Source organism: Pseudophryne corroboree, chromosome 4, assembly GCF_028390025.1.
Source record: "Pseudophryne corroboree isolate aPseCor3 chromosome 4, aPseCor3.hap2, whole genome shotgun sequence".
NCBI classification, from domain to species: domain Eukaryota; kingdom Metazoa; phylum Chordata; class Amphibia; order Anura; family Myobatrachidae; genus Pseudophryne; species Pseudophryne corroboree.
In genome coordinates this window covers 103,568,530-103,585,221 of record NC_086447.1, presented here as the reverse complement: position 1 = coordinate 103,585,221, position 16,692 = coordinate 103,568,530, and the positions used below count along the sequence as shown (strand labels likewise).

Here is a 16,692-nt window from a genome sequence, read left to right as displayed (position 1 = left end):
TGCTAGAGGGACCTAGACATTTTAATTTCCCGAATAGAGTGGGGATTAAGCAACTCTGCCACGGTCTCTACTGCTTTAACATAGTTCGGGTAACGTACTGTTCCTATTATTGTGATATGCAATGTCCATATTATTGTGGTCGCTAATTGTGTTCTTGGAGAGAAAAAGAAAGAGGAAAAGAGAAGAAACATTTTTATTTTTTTTTATATATACATATTCCTCTTTGTTTTTATACTCCTCACTTTATGCCAATGATGTGGTTCGTGTTGGAGGGTGGATCCGTTCCTCCCTTGTTACCCCATTTGCACCGCAATGTTTGGTCCCGGAACGATCGATGGGAACACTGTCCCAATTGGTCGTATCACCGGGAGCGGTGTTATGTCTTTACCTCGGTTACTTGTTCAATTGTTCTATATTGTCATGCTTTTCTGTCCTGTTGTTCTTCCTCTGTCCTCTTCTTTTTCTGGTTCTCTCTTCCCTTCCAGAATTACCTAGATTCACCAACGTCCAAACCCTATTCTATGCTGCTGGGACCTCTGTAAGACCAGATTCACTATTTCTTTTTGGAACGGGTAAATGGCGCTACTAAAAGTGGTTTCTATTAACGCCCGGGGACTCAACATTCCTGAGAGACGGTCAAGGGCCTTGCGAGAATTGAAAGCCGAAAAAGCAGACGTTGCCTTTGTGCAAGAAACCCACTTTAAAGAGGGGGTGGCCCCCTCTCTCAGGAATCAAGACTTCCCTACAGGGTATTTCTCCAATAACGCTGATGGTAAGACTTTGGGTGTAGCGATATTGTTTGCCAAACATGTTGCCCTTGCTGATGTTGTCTGCCATCAACTTGTCCCCGGCAGGGCTCTGCTTATAAATTGCACTATTGCCAATAGAGCTCTTACATTCCTTAATGTCTATGCCCCTAACAAGGTACAACCAGGCTTTTTGGAAAGAGTCCTCACCCTAGCCCAACCCTATATTAATGGGATTTTGCTCTTTGGCGGGGACTTAAACTGGTCTTTGGAGCCCCGATTAGACTCCTCCAACCCCTCCCCTAGGTATTCGGATAAACTACATCGTAGGGTCCGGAGGATTCTACATAACTTTCAACTCATTGATGTCTGGAGGATACAACACCCCTCTACTCGTGATTTTACCTTTTATTCACACCCTCACAACACTTACACTAGGATTGACTACTTATTTATCCCGCATAGATTTTTGCACCTGGCTGAGGCTTCTGCTGTGGGCAACATATCCTGGGCAGATCATGCTCCTGTCTCTTTGGGGGTTCGCTTGTCCCCTGCTCGCCAGAATTCTTACACGTGGAGATTAAACGAGATGATCATTCAGGATCCCTATTGCCAACAGCAGATCAGGGAGGCTATAGCTGACTATATTGATGTTAACGACACAGAGGAGATCTCTAAAGTGGTAGTCTGGGAGGCCCACAAATGTGTAATAAGGGGAAATCTCATTCAATTGGGCGCCCATAGGAAAAAACAACACATGGCGGCACGGGAGGCCTTGTTACAAAAAATTCAAGCCTTAGAACTTCTCCATAAATCCACCATGTCAGACGATAACCTTCAATCTTTACTAATGGCTCGGAAGGAATTAGACTCGCTTATGTCCCATAGACTGAAATTAGAGGCTAGAAAATGCCGTAGTCGTTATTTTCTATGGGGGAATAAACCTGGGAAGCTGCTGGCGCGGGCTCTCCAAGCTCAACGTGCGGCATCTTTTATATCTAAAGTAAAATCGCATACTGGAACAACACAACACACCACGACAGAGATAGCAGCAGCCTTCCGACATTATTATACCCAGTTATACAATCTAAGAGGTTCTACGGAGGTCGAACCTGACCTCTTCCGAAAGGCCTCTATTGCAGAGTTCTTGCGTGAAATTAATTTCCCCACACTTACACCTGAAGAAGTCGAGTCACTTGAGGACCCCTACACTCTGGCAGAGCTTGAAGAAGCTATTAAAACCACCCCTAATGGCAGGAGTCCGGGCCCTGACGGCTTCTCTTTAGCCTATTATAAGACATTTGGAGATGTTTTGCTGCCTCTGATGCTTAGAGCTTTTAATCAGGTTTCAGACCAGTCCTCCTTCTCTCCCCAGTCTATGCTTGCACATATCACAGTGATCCATAAGGAGGGCAAGGATCCGACCCAATGTTCCAGTTATAGGCCCATTTCCCTGCTAAATGTAGACTTGAAGCTCTTCGCCAAATTAATGGCGAATCGTCTAAAACTCTTCCTTCCAAAACTGATACACTCGGACCAGGTGGGTTTCGTTCCGGGCCGTGAGGCCAGGGATAACACCACGAAGGTTCTGGACTTAATTTATTACGCATCAACTTGTAAATCCCCTTCCATTCTCCTCTCAACAGATGCAGAAAAAGCGTTCGACAGAGTTGACTGGGATTTCCTGTTGGGGGTGCTGGAGCACATGGGCTTGGGCCTAGTGGGCCTCCAGAGAATTAGGGCCCTGTACTCTGGACCCGCAGCTCGTGTTCGTATCAATGGAGAATTGTCGGACCCGTTCCAGATACGGAATGGCACTCGTCAGGGGTGCCCTTTGTCACCACTTATTTTTGTGCTTTGCATGGAGACCCTGGCGAGGGCCATTCGCCAGAACGTTAACATCACAGGGATGCAGGTGGGAAAGACGGAGTACAAGCTTGCCTTGTTTGCGGATGATCTCCTTGCAGTGATTTCTAACCCTCTGACCTCTATACCCAACCTTCTTAAAGAATTTAAACGTTTTGGAACTCTCTCCAATTTTAAAATTAATTTATCTAAATCTACAGCATTGAATTTAACACTAGATCAGACCAGCCTCCAAGTTCTACAATCCATCTCGCCCTTTGCATGGCACCCAACACAATTAAAATATTTAGGAGTAATCCTACATAGGGATCTTTCCCAGATTTACCAATTGAATTTCCCCCCACTCTTATCAAAACTTCAATCTGATCTCTCCAAATGGGGTGGAAAAAAAATTTCATGGATAGGTAGAATAGCAGTAATCAAAATGAATATTTTACCCAGAATTCTTTACCTGCTACAAACTCTACCCGTTGCTGTTCCTCGATCATGGTTCCTCTTACTGCAACGAAAGATTAGAGACTACATTTGGGCGGGACAAAAACCCCGATTTAAGCATGAGATTCTCTTTAGACGGAAACACCAGGGAGGCCTCCAGCTTCCCCACTTTTTATCCTACTACCATGCAGTACTCCTTACGAGGGTAATGGAGTGGAGTAGTGAACTCCGCAGGAAACAATGGGTAGACATTGAACTGGCCTCTCTTCCTTCTCTTAACTCGAACTCCCCTTGGCTTTCTAAAGTCCCCCAGGTATTGCACCCGCTAGCTGGTCCCATCTTTTCGTGTTGGCGTCTCTTACGCTCCCTTCCTCAAGTTTCAGCGCATCCTTCCCCACTCTCACCGTTGTTTGGGAATCCTGAGTTTCCCCCAGGATGCCACTCCCTGTCGTTCTGTTTATGGCAGGAAAGGGGCATCCTGAGAACTAACCAACTGTTGGACACATCTGGCATAATACCTTTTCCCGGACTGCAAACTAAATGGAATCTACCCAATAAAGAAATTTGGAGATATCTCCAAATTAAACATTACCTAAAGACTTTTTGCTCTTCTGGGAAAGGTGTACGAGCACTGACTTTGTTTGAGCAGATGTGTCTCTCCCACACATACCCTAGGCACACTCTTTCTACGTTTTACAAATGGATACTGAACCACAGATTTTCCTCCCAACCTAAATTTGTCAAGGATTGGGAATTAGATCTTGGGGGTTTGGTGACCACAGACGATTGGGAAGATATTTATAAAAATACTCTCTCATTAACTACCAATGTGTTAGTTTTGGAGACTCACTACAAAGTACTTACAAGGTGGTATAGATGCCCAAATCTCCTTGCGAAAATTTACCCTGGAGTACCCAACACATGTTGGAGATGCGGGACAGCAGTGGGCACCCCACTTCATATATGGTGGGAATGCTCTCTCTTGCAACCGTATTGGCACAAGGTGGTGGAGACAGCTAGCATTATTCTCGGTGAGGACTTACCCTTTTGCCCTAGCTTTTGGTTATTAAATCTTACGCGTACACCTAGATATCACCTCAAGAAATCACTACTTCGCCATATTTTGAGTGCCTCTAAGGCAGTGATCCCAGTTCACTGGAAATCAATAGTGTCCCCCACTATGAAAGAGTGGACCGCCCGCTTAGATCACTATATGGCAATGGAGGACCTCATTTTGTCTTTGGAAATGAGAAACACATCCTTCACTGCTACTTGGAGCCCATGGCTGGAATATAAAGCGACAACCCATTATAAATCTTCTCTTTAAGAGATACCTCCCCTTTTTATCTCCAGCAGCCACCTGATATAAGTTACGGTTAAAGCTCCTTAGGATGGGAAGAGAGACCCCCCCCCCCCCTCCCTAAACCTTGTCTGCCTACACTATCTTTCTTTTTATTCCTCTACTCCGAGAGTAACACTACTCCTTATCCCTTTGTCTTTCTCTCGCTATCCATCTTTCCTCTCCTACTACTATTTCTTCCTTTTTGCTTCAAGAAGTTGTAATTCATGTAATGTTTATGGGTTGTTTTTTTTCTGGGAGATACGATATGTTTGTGGAAAGGCGATATTCCCTTTACGGGTCTCTTTAATATACACGGTGTTGAGTATCTCCTGATGTTGTATCTCTGATGTTACTAGATGCTATTGAGCGGTTTCTGTATCTTTTTTTTTTGAAACTTCAATAAAAATCTATTTGCAAAAAAAAAAAATGTTGTCCGACAGGGAATCAGTCCATGCTGCTGCAGCACTACACATCCAGGCTGAAGCAATAGCAGGTCTCAGTAGAGTACCAGAGTGTGTATACACAGACTTCAGGATAGCTTCCTGCTTTCTATCCGCAGGATCCTTTAGGGCGGCCGTATCCTGAGACGGCAGTGCCACCCTTTTAGATAAGCGTGTTAGCGCCTTGTCCACCCTAGGGGATGGTTCCCAACGTAACCTATCCGTTGGCGGGAAAGGGTACGCCATCAGTAACCTCTTAGAAATCACTAGTTTCTTATCAGGGGAACTCCACGCTTCTTCACACAAATCATTTAATTCATCAGATGGGGGAAAAGTCACTGGCTGCTTTTTCTCCCCAAACATAATACCCCTTTTGGTGGTAACAGAGTTAATATCAGAAATGTGCAATACATACTTCATTGCAGTAATCATGCATCGGATGGCTTTTGTAGACTGTACATTTGTCTCATCCTCATCTACACTGGAGACAGACTCCGTGTCGACATCTGTGTCTACCATCAGAGCTAGCGGGCGTTTATGAGCCCCTGACGGCTTCTGAGTCGCCTGGGCAGGCGCGGGCTGAGACCCTGGCTGTCCCAAGGCTGCTGCGTCATCAAACCTTTTATGTAAGGAGTTGACACTGTCGGTTAAGACCTTCCACATATCCATCCAATCAGGTGTCGGCCCCGTCGGGGGCGACACCACATGTATCTGCCCCTGCTCCGCCTCCACGTAAGCCTCCTCATCAAACATGTCGACACAGCCGTACCGACACACCGCACACACACAGGGAATGCTCAGACTGAGGACAGGACCCCACAAAGTCCTTTGGGGAGACGGAGAGAGAGTATGCCAGCACACACCACAGCGCTATATAACACAGGGATTTTCACTGCTAATAAGTGATTTTCCTAATAGCTGCTTGTTTGTATCGATTTGCGCCTAAATTTATGTGCCCCCCCACTCTTTTTAACCCGTCTTGTACCTGGATACTGCAGGGGAGAGCCTGGGGAGCGTGCTTCCAGCGGAGCTGTGAAGGGAAAATGGCGCTGGTGTGCTGAGGAAGAAGGCCCCACCCCCTCAACGGCGGGCTTCTGTCCCGCGTTTTGTGTGACTTAATGGCGGGGGTTTTCACACATATACAGTGCTAGACTGTATTATGTGTGTAATTTGTGCCAAAAGGTATTATAATTGCTGCCCAGGGCGCCCCCCCCACAGCACCCTACAGTGACCGGAGTGTGTGGTGTGCTGTGGGAGCAATGGCGCACAGCTGCAGTGCTGTGCGCTACCTTAATGAAGACCGGAGTCTTCTGCCGCCGATTTCATCTGTTCTTCTGTCTTCTGGCTCTGCAAGAGGGATGGCGGCGCGGCTCCGGGAACGGACGATCGAGGTCAGGCCCTGTGTTCGAACCCTCTGGAGCTAATGGTGTCCAGTAGCCTAAGAAGCACAAGCTAGCTGCAAGCAGGTAGGTTTGCTTCTCTCCGCTCAGTCCCACGTAGCAGTGAGTCTGTTGCCAGCAGATCTCACTGAAAAATAAAAAAACTAACAAATACTTTCTTTCTAGCAAGCTCAGGAGAGCCCACTAGGAGCACCCAGCTCTGGCCGGGCACAGATTCTAACTGAGGTCTGGAGGAGGGGCATAGAGGGAGGAGCCAGTGCACACCAGATAGTACCTAATCTTTCTTTTAGAGTGCCCAGTCTCCTGCGGAGCCCGTCTATTCCCCATGGTCCTTACGGAGTTCCCAGCATCCACTAGGACGTCAGAGAAATCCCCAATGAGTGCAGGCCTTGGGGCTAATTGAATAGCTCCCTGGGGATCAATTATTTGTGGTAAATTACTGCGCTAATTGAATACCCCCCTTAGACGTACTCACTTGCACAGCAGTATATATTACAAACCAACGACTTGTGGCTGGAAGTAAACTGCCAATACATACAGTAGCAATATAGACTTAAATGTCTACATTCCAGCTCGCCCAAACGGCACTTTGGTATGGATTAGCTACTTTACGCACGTAAACCCCGACCTTTATGGGCACCTTCAGTGAGAAAAAACCCAAAAACGATTGAACTGCGCCCCGTGATCTCCCATCACTTTAGACAAGTCAGGGGGGGCAAAACAATTAAATCTCGCCCATAGAGTGCCTGACAGTAAACACGTGACCTGAAGCTATTACAGAAAGACTCAATATGAAAGTAAAGTGGGAAATGATCCGTAAAAATCTTCATTTTCAAATTTCATATTTATGGCGACATTTCAAGAAATTTTTACTGAAGAGAAACAAAAATCTTCCCATATAATTCTTCTAATAGACAAAGAGGCTGAGGGTTGGGGCGGATCAGGCAGGAGAATGACGACGCGGGAGAGGATGAAGAGATTCATTTTACCATCAGTCTAAACGCCAAGATTTCTAAAGCTTCAGCTCTCACGGACTATACGACGCAAGGGTCAGAGACATTACCGAGACGTCTGACCTAGTTATGGACCATTTAAGTTTATGAGAGGGGCCAGTTTCTCTCTGATCATCACCATTATCCTCCTACTTCGGACAACAGCACAGCATCACTCCTTATTTATCTTTACAGTAACCACTCTCATACGTGGGGTCAAATCAAGTGTACCTCTATATCACTTCTTAATAACTACACAAACGTAAAAAATAATTTCATTATTCTTCTATTATTCAACACGAAAGTCACCTTGTCCCTACGTGACCCCAATTTCTAATTGGTAGAAATGCATTATATATTATTCAGAAGAATGACATTCCCAAATATCAATGCAGTTAATCACAAGGCAGACATCAGTAAAACAGAACAGAAGACATCAATATACATTATGCACGATGCAAACTATTACTGTTATGTATTTATACTAAATAGGGTAGTGTGCTGCCATCTGGTGGCCTGAGACTGAATGACTGATCTGGACACCTCTCTGAGCTGTGAGAAGTGCTCATCACGGGGCTTATGTAATAGGGTCCGAGTTTGCTAGAGGTGCGGGATGCCAGACTTCTTTTAAAGCGGCAATCATTTACTAGGAAAAATCATGCCTTGTAACTGATTAGCACTTTAAAAACAAAAGTCTGAGATCGGGTCGGCATGCCGTACCTCCGACAAATTTGGACCCTATTACATATCCCCAAACCTATCAATTTCAATGCTACAAAATAAAGCAACAAATGGGGACTATATGGACATGTATAAAAGGAACTGTAATCTATATTAAGTTAAACCCCTATGAAATTAAAGCATTAGTGCCAATGGCGAGAACAGTTTGATGCAACACCTAAGGGGTGATTCAACTGCCTCAGGCACTAATCTAAAACTGAGGTCTGCTGGGTTATAGAGGGGGGGAGCCGGCTACATTCTAAAGAAGTTTAAAGTGCCAGGCTCCGCTCATCACCGTTTATACCCCAACGTATATACTCCAGTGTCCCCTAGTGGATGATAGAGAAATCACAGTTCTGTGAACACATCTCTGGGTGCAAACAAAATGATGCGGTGTAAAACCTCATTCGTCAACGCGTTTCGCACAAAAAAATGAATCAACACTATGGGGTGAAACTGGACGGTTGTTGTAGTGACTGAGGAGTTCCATGCTGGTGTAAAAGGCATGAGTGTGCAGCCTTGTGCCTTCATATTATACATTACTATTATATAATATGCTAATATCACCATCCACATCGCTGTATGATTGGACAATAATACCCCTTTCACACAGCCTGAGGCGGGTCACACACGGGAGCTCCCAGTGTGCGACCCGCCTCAGGCGCCCCACTGCCTCTGTCTGCAACACGGCATATTGACGCAGCAGGGGCGGCGCTTGGAGATCACATGATCTCAGAGCACCACCAGTACAGAGAGAGTGAACGGGAAACGGGTCGCATCGATCCGGTTCTCGTTCACACCGCTGTGAGCCGGGTTGAAGACTAGTTCAACCCTGCTCACAACCAGGGTTGAAATTCCGGGTCACTCGACCCAGTATTTCAGCCCTTGCACCTTTCAGACCGCACATGAACGCGGGTTATGCGCACTTTTGTGCCAATAACCCGTGTTCATAGGTGGCGGTCTGAAAGGGGTATTACAGACAAGAGGACTTCCTCCGTTCCCCATGATTGGATAACACAGAATAAAGACCTCCGCTGACATTTCATCTCTCCAATAGCAACAAGCCAGCCAGGACCATGTATGTCAGAAAAGGAAGAGAACTGGGACTACATACCGAAGCCTCTACGCTATCCCCTGTTGGCCAGCGGTGCTTATTGGTGTAGCCGTTCACCTGTTCTCCAGCTTGCCTCTGGAAGAAATATCCCACCGTGGCATCATCTTGAGAGCGGCCGCTCAGGGGCACCTGCGCGATGGAAGCCCCGGGAGGCATGCCATGTGGGTGGTTTCCAATGGGCCCCGACGCTGCTCCTCCAGAGGGGACCATCCCCACCCCAAGTGCTTCCTGCCCGTTGCTCGTATGCATCATTCCTCTCGCCTCTTGCCAAGCCACTTCATTCATGCCGACGACACATGGAATGTTCATTCCACATAGGCACCTAGAAAAACCAACAAAACAAAGGGATTGAGTAAACAACAAAAAAATAAGAATTTACTTACCGATAATTCTATTTCTCGGAGTCCGTAGTGGATGCTGGGGTTCCTGAAAGGACCATGGGGAATAGCGGCTCCGCAGGAGACAGGGCACAAAAAGTAAAGCTTTTAACCATGTGGTGTGTACTGGCTCCTCCCCCTATGACCCTCCTCCAAGCCTCAGTTAGGTACTGTGCCCGGACGAGCGTACACAATAAGGAAGGATCTTGAATCCCGGGTAAGACTCATACCAGCCACACCAATCACACCGTACAACTTGTGATCTAAAACCCAGTTAACAGTATGATAACAGAGGAGCCTCTGAAAGATGGCTTCCTACAACAATAACCCGATGAAGGCAACAATAACTATGTACAATTATTGCAGATAATCCGCACTTGGGATGGGCGCCCAGCATCCACTACGGACTCCGAGAAACAGAATTATCGGTAAGTAAATTCTTATTTTCTCTATCGTCCTAGTGGATGCTGGGGTTCCTGAAAGGACCATGGGGATTATACCAAAGCTCCCAAACGGGCGGGAGAGTGCGGATGACTCTGCAACACCGAATGAGAGAACTCCAGGTCCTCTTTTGCCAGGGTATCAAATTTGTAGAATTTTACAAACGTGTTCTCCCCCGACCACGTAGCTGCTCGGCAGAGTTGTAATGCCGAGACCCCTCGGGCAGCCGCCCAAGATGAGCCCACCTTCCTTGTGGAATGGGCCTTAACAGATTTAGGCTGTGGCAGGCCTGCCACAGAATGTGCAAGTTGAATTGTGCTACAAATCCAACGAGCAATCGACTGCTTAGAAGCAGGAGCACCCAGCTTGTTGGGTGCATACAGTATAAACAGCGAGTCAGATTTTCTGACTCCAGCCGTCCTTGAAATGTATATTTTTAAAGCTCTAACAACGTCCAACAACTTGGAGTCCTCCAAGTCGCTTGTAGCCGCAGGCACTACAATAGGCTGGTTCAGGTGAAACGCTGATACCACCTTAGGGAGAAAATGCGGACGCGTCCGCAGTTCTGCCCTATCCGAATGGAAAATTAGATATGGGCTTTTGTAAGATAAAGCCGCCAGTTCTGACACTCTCCTGGCTGAAGCCAGGGCTAGTAGCATGGACACTTTCCATGTGAGATATTTCAAATCCACCTTTTTTAGTGGTTCAAACCAATGGGATTTGAGGAAATCTAAAACTACGTTTAGATCCCACGGTGCCACCGGAGGCACTACAGGGGGCTGTATACGCAGTACACCCTTAACAAAAGTCTGGACCTCAGGAACTGAGGCCAATTCTTTTTTGGAAGAAAATCGACAGGGCCGAAATTTGAACCTTAATAGATCCCAACTTGAGACCCATAGACAATCCTGATTGCAGGAAATGCAGGAATCGACCCAGTTGAAATTCCTCCGTCGGAGCACTCCGATCCTCGCACCACGCAACATATTTTCGCCAAATGCGGTGATAATGTTTCGCGGTTACTTCCTTCCTTGCTTTAATCAAAGTAGGAATGACTTCTTCCGGAATGCCTTTTCCCTTTAGGATCCGGCGTTCAACCGCCATGCCGTCAAACGCAGCCGCGGTAAGTCTTGAAACAGACAGGGACCTTGCTGAAGCAGGTCCCTTCTCAGAGGTAGAGGCCACGGATCGTCCGTGATCATCTCTTGAAGTTCCGGGTACCAAGTCCTTCTTGGCCAATCCGGAGCCACTAGTATCGTTCTTACTCCTCTTTTCCTTATAATTCTCAATACCTTTGGTATGAGAGGCAGAGGAGGAAACACATACACCGACTGGTACACCCAAGGCGTTACCAGCGCGTCCACAGCTATTGCCTGCGGGTCTCTTGACCTGGCGCAATACCTGTCCAGTTTTTTGTTGAGGCGAGACGCCATCATGTCCACCATTGGTCTTTCCCAACGGGTTACAAGCATGTGGAAAACTTCTGGATGAAGTCCCCACTCTCCCGGGTGAAGGTCGTGTCTGCTGAGGAAGTCTGCTTCCCAGTTGTCCACTCCCGGGATGAACACTGCTGACAGTGCCATCACATGATTCTCCGCCCAGCGAAGAATCCTCGCAGCTTCTGCCATTGCACTCCTGCTTCTTGTACCGCCCTGTCTGTTTACATGGGCGACTGCCGTGATGTTGTCCGACTGGATCAACACCGGTTTTCCTAGAAGCAGAGGTTCTGCCTGACTTAGAGCATTGTAGATTGCTCTTAGTTCCAGAATGTTTATGTGAAGAGACATCTCCAGTCTCGACCACACGCCCTGGAAGTTCCTTCCTTGTGTGACTGCTCCCCAGCCTCTCAGGCTGGCGTCCGTGGTCACCAGGATCCAATCCTGTATGCCGAATCTGCGGCCCTCCAATAGATGAGCGCTCTGCAACCACCACAGAAGAGATACCCTTGTCCTTGGAGACAGGGTTATCCGCCGGTGCATCTGAAGATGCGACCCTGACCATTTGTCGAGCAGATCCCTCTGGAAAATTCTTGCGTGGAATCTGCCGAATGGAATTGCTTCGTAAGAAGCCACCATTTTTCCCAGGACTCTTGTGCATTGATGTACAGACACCTTTCCTGGCTTTAGGAGGTTCCTGACAAGTTCGGATAACTCCTTGGCTTTTTCCTCCGGGAGAAATACCTTTTTCTGAACCGTGTCCAGAATCATCCCTAGGAACAGCAGACGTGTTGTCGGAATTAACTGGGATTTTGGAATATTCAAAATCCACCCGTGCTGTTTTAGCACTTCTTGAGACAGTGCTACTCCCATCTCTAGCTGTTCTCTTGACCTTGCCCTTATCAGGAGATCGTCCAAGTATGGGATAATTAACACGCCTTTTCTTCGAAGAAGAATCATCATCTCGGCCATTACTTTGGTAAAGACCCGAGGTGCCGTGGACAATCCAAATGGCAGCGTCTGAAACTGATAGTGACAGTTTTGTACGACGAACCTGAGGTACCCCTGGTGTGAGGGGTAAATTGGGACGTGGAGATACGCATCCTTGATGTCCAAGGATACCATAAAGTCCCCTTCTTCCAGGTTCGCTATCACCGCTCTGAGTGACTCCATCTTGAACTTGAACTTTTTTATGTACAGGTTCAGGGATTTCAGATTTAGAATAGGTCTTACCGAGCCGTCCGGCTTCGGTACCACAAATAGAGTGGAATAATACCCCTTTCCCTGTTGTAAAAGGGGTACTTTGACTATCACCTGCTGAGAGTACAGCTTGTGAATGGCTTCCAAGACCGTCACCCTGTCGGAGGGGGACGTTGGTAAAGCAGACTTCAGGAAACGGCGAGGTGGAGACGTCTCTAGTTCTAACCTGTACCCCTGAGATATTATCTGCAGGATCCAGGGATCTACCTGCGAGTGAGCCCACTGCGCACTGAAATTCTTGAGACGACCCCCCACCGCCCCCGAGTCCGCTTGAGAAGCCCCAGCGTCATGCTGAGGCTTTTGTAGAAGCGGGGGAGGGCTTCTGTTCCTGGGAAGGAGCTGCCTGTTGCTGTCTCTTCCCCTTTCCTCTGCCTCGTGGCAGATATGAATATCCCTTTGCTCTCTTGTTTTTAAAGGAACGAAAGGGCTGCGGTTGAAAAGTCGGTGTCTTTTTCTGTTGGGGAGTGACTTGAGGTAAAAAGGTGGATTTCCCGGCTGTAGCCGTGGCCACCAAATCCGATAGACCGACTCCAAATAACTCCTCCCCTTTATACGGCAAAACTTCCATATGCCGTTTTGAGTCCGCATCGCCTGACCACTGTCGCGTCCATAAACTTCTTCTGGCCGAAATGGACATAGCACTTACCCGTGATGCCAGCGTGCAGATATCCCTCTGTGCATCACGCATATAAAGAAATGCATCCTTTATTTGCTCCAAAGACAGTAAAACATTGTCCCTATCCAGGGTATCAATATTTTCAACCAGGGACTCTGACCAAGCTACTCCAGCACTGCACATCCAGGCTGTCGCTATAGCTGGTCGTAGTATAACACCTGTATGTGTGTATATACTTTTTTGGATATTTTCCATCCTCCTATCTGCTGGATCTTTAAGTGCGGCCGTCTCAGGAGAGGGTAACGCCACTTGTTTTGATAAGCGTGTGAGCGCCTTGTCCACCCTAGGAGGTGTTTCCCAGCGCGCCCTAACCTCTGGCGGGAAAGGGTATAAAGCCAATAACTTCTTTGAAATTAGCATTTTTTTATCGGGGGCAACCCACGCTTCATCACACACCTCATTTAATTCTTCTGATTCAGGAAAAACTATAGGTAGTTTTTTCACACCCCACATAATACCCTGTTTAGTGGTACCTGTAGTATCAGCTATATGTAACGCCTCCTTCATTGCCAAAATCATATAACGTGTGGCCCTACTGGAAAATACGGTTGATTCGTCACCGTCACCACTGGAATCAGTGCCTGTGTCTGGGTCTGTGTCGACCGACTGAGGCAAAGGGCGTTTTACAGCCCCTGACGGTGTTTGAGGCGCCTGGACAGGCACTAATTGATTGTCCGGCCGTCTCATGTCGTCAAACGACTGCTTTAGCGTGTTGACACTATCCCGTAATTCCATAAATAAAGGCATCCATTCTGGTGTCGACCCCCTAGGAGGTGACATCCCCATATTTGGCAATTGCTCCGCCTCCACACCAATATCGTCCTCATACATGTCGACACACGCGTACCGACACACAGCAGACACACAGGGAATGCTCTAAACGAAGACAGGACCCCACTAGCCCTTTGGGGAGACAGAGGGAGAGTCTGCCAGCACACACCAAAAGCGCTATATATGACAGGGATAGCCTTATAATAAGTGCTCCCTATATAGCTGCTTTAAATATATATAATGCCACAATTTTGCCCCCCCCTCTCTTGTTTTACCCTGTTTCTGTAGTGCAGTGCAGGGGAGAGACTGGGAGCCTTCCTGACCAGCGGAGCTGTGAGAGGAAAATGGCGCCGTGTGCTGAGGAGATAGGCCCCGCCCCTTTTTCGGCGGGCTCGTCTCCCGCTCTTCAATGGATTCAGGCAGGGGTTAAATATCTCCATATAGCCCCCGGAGGCTATATGTGAGGTATTTTATGCCTAAAAAAGGTTTCTCATTGCTGCCCAGGGCGCCCCCCCCCAGCGCCCTGCACCCTCAGTGACTGCCGTGTGAAGTGTGCTGGGAGCAATGGCGCACAGCTGCAGTGCTGTGCGCTACCTTAAGAAGACTGAGGAGTCTTCTGCCGCCGATTCTGGACCATCTTCTGTCTTCAGCATCTGCAAGGGGGCCGGCGGCGCGGCTCCGGTGACCCATCCAGGCTGTACCTGTGATCGTCCCTCTGGAGCTTGATGTCCAGTAGCCAAGAAGCCAATCCATCCTGCACGCAGGTGAGTTGACTCCTTCTCCCCTAAGTCCCTCGCTGCAGTGATCCTGTTGCCAGCAGGAATCACTGTAAAATAAAAAACCTAGCTAAACTTTTTCTAAGCAGCTCTTTAGGAGAGCCACCTAGATTGCACCCTTCTCGGCCGGGCACAAAAACCTAACTGAGGCTTGGAGGAGGGTCATAGGGGGAGGAGCCAGTACACACCACATGGTTAAAAGCTTTACTTTTTGTGCCCTGTCTCCTGCGGAGCCGCTATTCCCCATGGTCCTTTCAGGAACCCCAGCATCCACTAGGACGATAGAGAAACAACAAATAAATACAAAACAAAATTGTTTGTAACCTGCCGACACAGGAAGCGCGCCATGCTTCTGTACTATGAATTATGAAGCAATCGGCCATGAAACAGACACTACGCTCACACCTTCTACTGAGTAACACGATCGCCCCATCCTGCTACCTGGACAGACACCCTATTCCATCGTCACGCTATGTGCAACTATTTCAAAGGCTGTCACGGTACTCACTACACGTGGTGACATTCACGTACATGGCCCGTTCCTGTATACAATTATCTACACAATGCTGGACAGGGATCTGACCTGCTTAACCCTTCATCTGCCAAACAAGACTATTACTAGCATGCAAGAGAGATACAGAAATACATGTCATTATACCGCAGCAGCTACGTATACACAGTACATATGTACTTCAAATTTCACTGGGTAATGTCACCCTGATCATACATAGCACACAGTGTGCCACCCTGCAACCCCACATACACAGACATCACCAGCTCAAGGACCCCACACATCTAATACACCGCCCCAACACAAAGGATCCCAGACCTGAACAGACGGCAAAACAGCACCTCCACCTGGCCACCCACCATACACACTGCCCCATAAGACTCACTGAACCAGGCCGCAACACCTCCCTCTGCCCAAGATTTTGCACGTGCTGTTCCCTCTCTGGAATTCTCTACCTCTCCCCCTCAGACTCTCCACCTCTCTACAAAACTTCAAACGGGCTCTCAAGACCCACTTCACCAAACCCAGCCAAATCTCATCCTAAGCCTTCTGTGGCCCCCGGTCACTTTCTACCCCATCTGTGTCACCCCTGTCTGTGTGCCCCTCCCCTTCAGAATGTAAGCGCTTACGAGCAGGGTCCTCTTCCCTCATGTGCTTTTACGTCTCTTACTTAACCTATCTTCTATTCAATACTCCCTCTGATGGCACCAAATCCCTCGGTTTTCTGCCTTCCTGATACTTATTTCAGTGCTGGTTACTGACGCAGCTATGTTTATATGCCCTGTACTTGTCCTATATTGTATTGAACTGTAAGTCAGTCTTCATGTTTTGCTTATTTGTGTACTCTGTAATTGGGCGCTGCAGATCCCATGTGGCGTCATATAAATAAATGAAAATAATAATAATATATGCAGCACCGGTTGTAGGATATCCCCCATCAATTCAATTTCAAACTGAAGTAGTCCGAGTACCCCCCCCCACACACACTTACCCATACACACACCCATTTCAAAGCATACTACAGCAGATGTACTGCACTAGCGTGTGGCTCCTCTCTCCCCACATCACACTGGAAGGGGCCATTAAAGAGAAGTAAAATAGAAGAGTGGGGGTCGCAATCCGGTCATCAGGCTGTATTTTACAATCACCATGGGGAATGGATTTGGACAATCGCAGTTTGACGCTGTTTTAGGATTTATAGATCTTCCCTTTGCCGTCTTTGTTGTCTCCTGAACAACTGATAAACACACCACCCAATAACATCAGGCTGCGGCCCAGCTGATACACTGCCAGTAGACTGGCACCTACGTGACAGACAGGACATGGTAACTGCGCTCTAGACAGCTCTGCTGGTACACTCGGTAACATTCACGAAGCTGGCGAAATCCA

General features: G+C 47.6%; 1 protein-coding gene across 3 annotated transcripts in view; it reads right to left on the bottom strand.

Moving 5' to 3' along the window:
* The window catches only part of PUM2 (pumilio RNA binding family member 2), a 143,275-nt gene that overhangs the window by 88,832 nt on the left and 37,751 nt on the right, over positions 1 to 16,692 (bottom strand). For 2 of the 3 annotated variants that reach the window (XM_063915326.1, XM_063915327.1), the window contains exon 2: positions 9,056 to 9,377. In XM_063915326.1, the coding sequence (XP_063771396.1) occupies positions 9,056 to 9,377 (322 nt within the window). The remainder of the gene's footprint in view (positions 1 to 9,055; positions 9,378 to 16,692) is intronic. The other variant, XM_063915328.1, reaches the window with a different exon arrangement.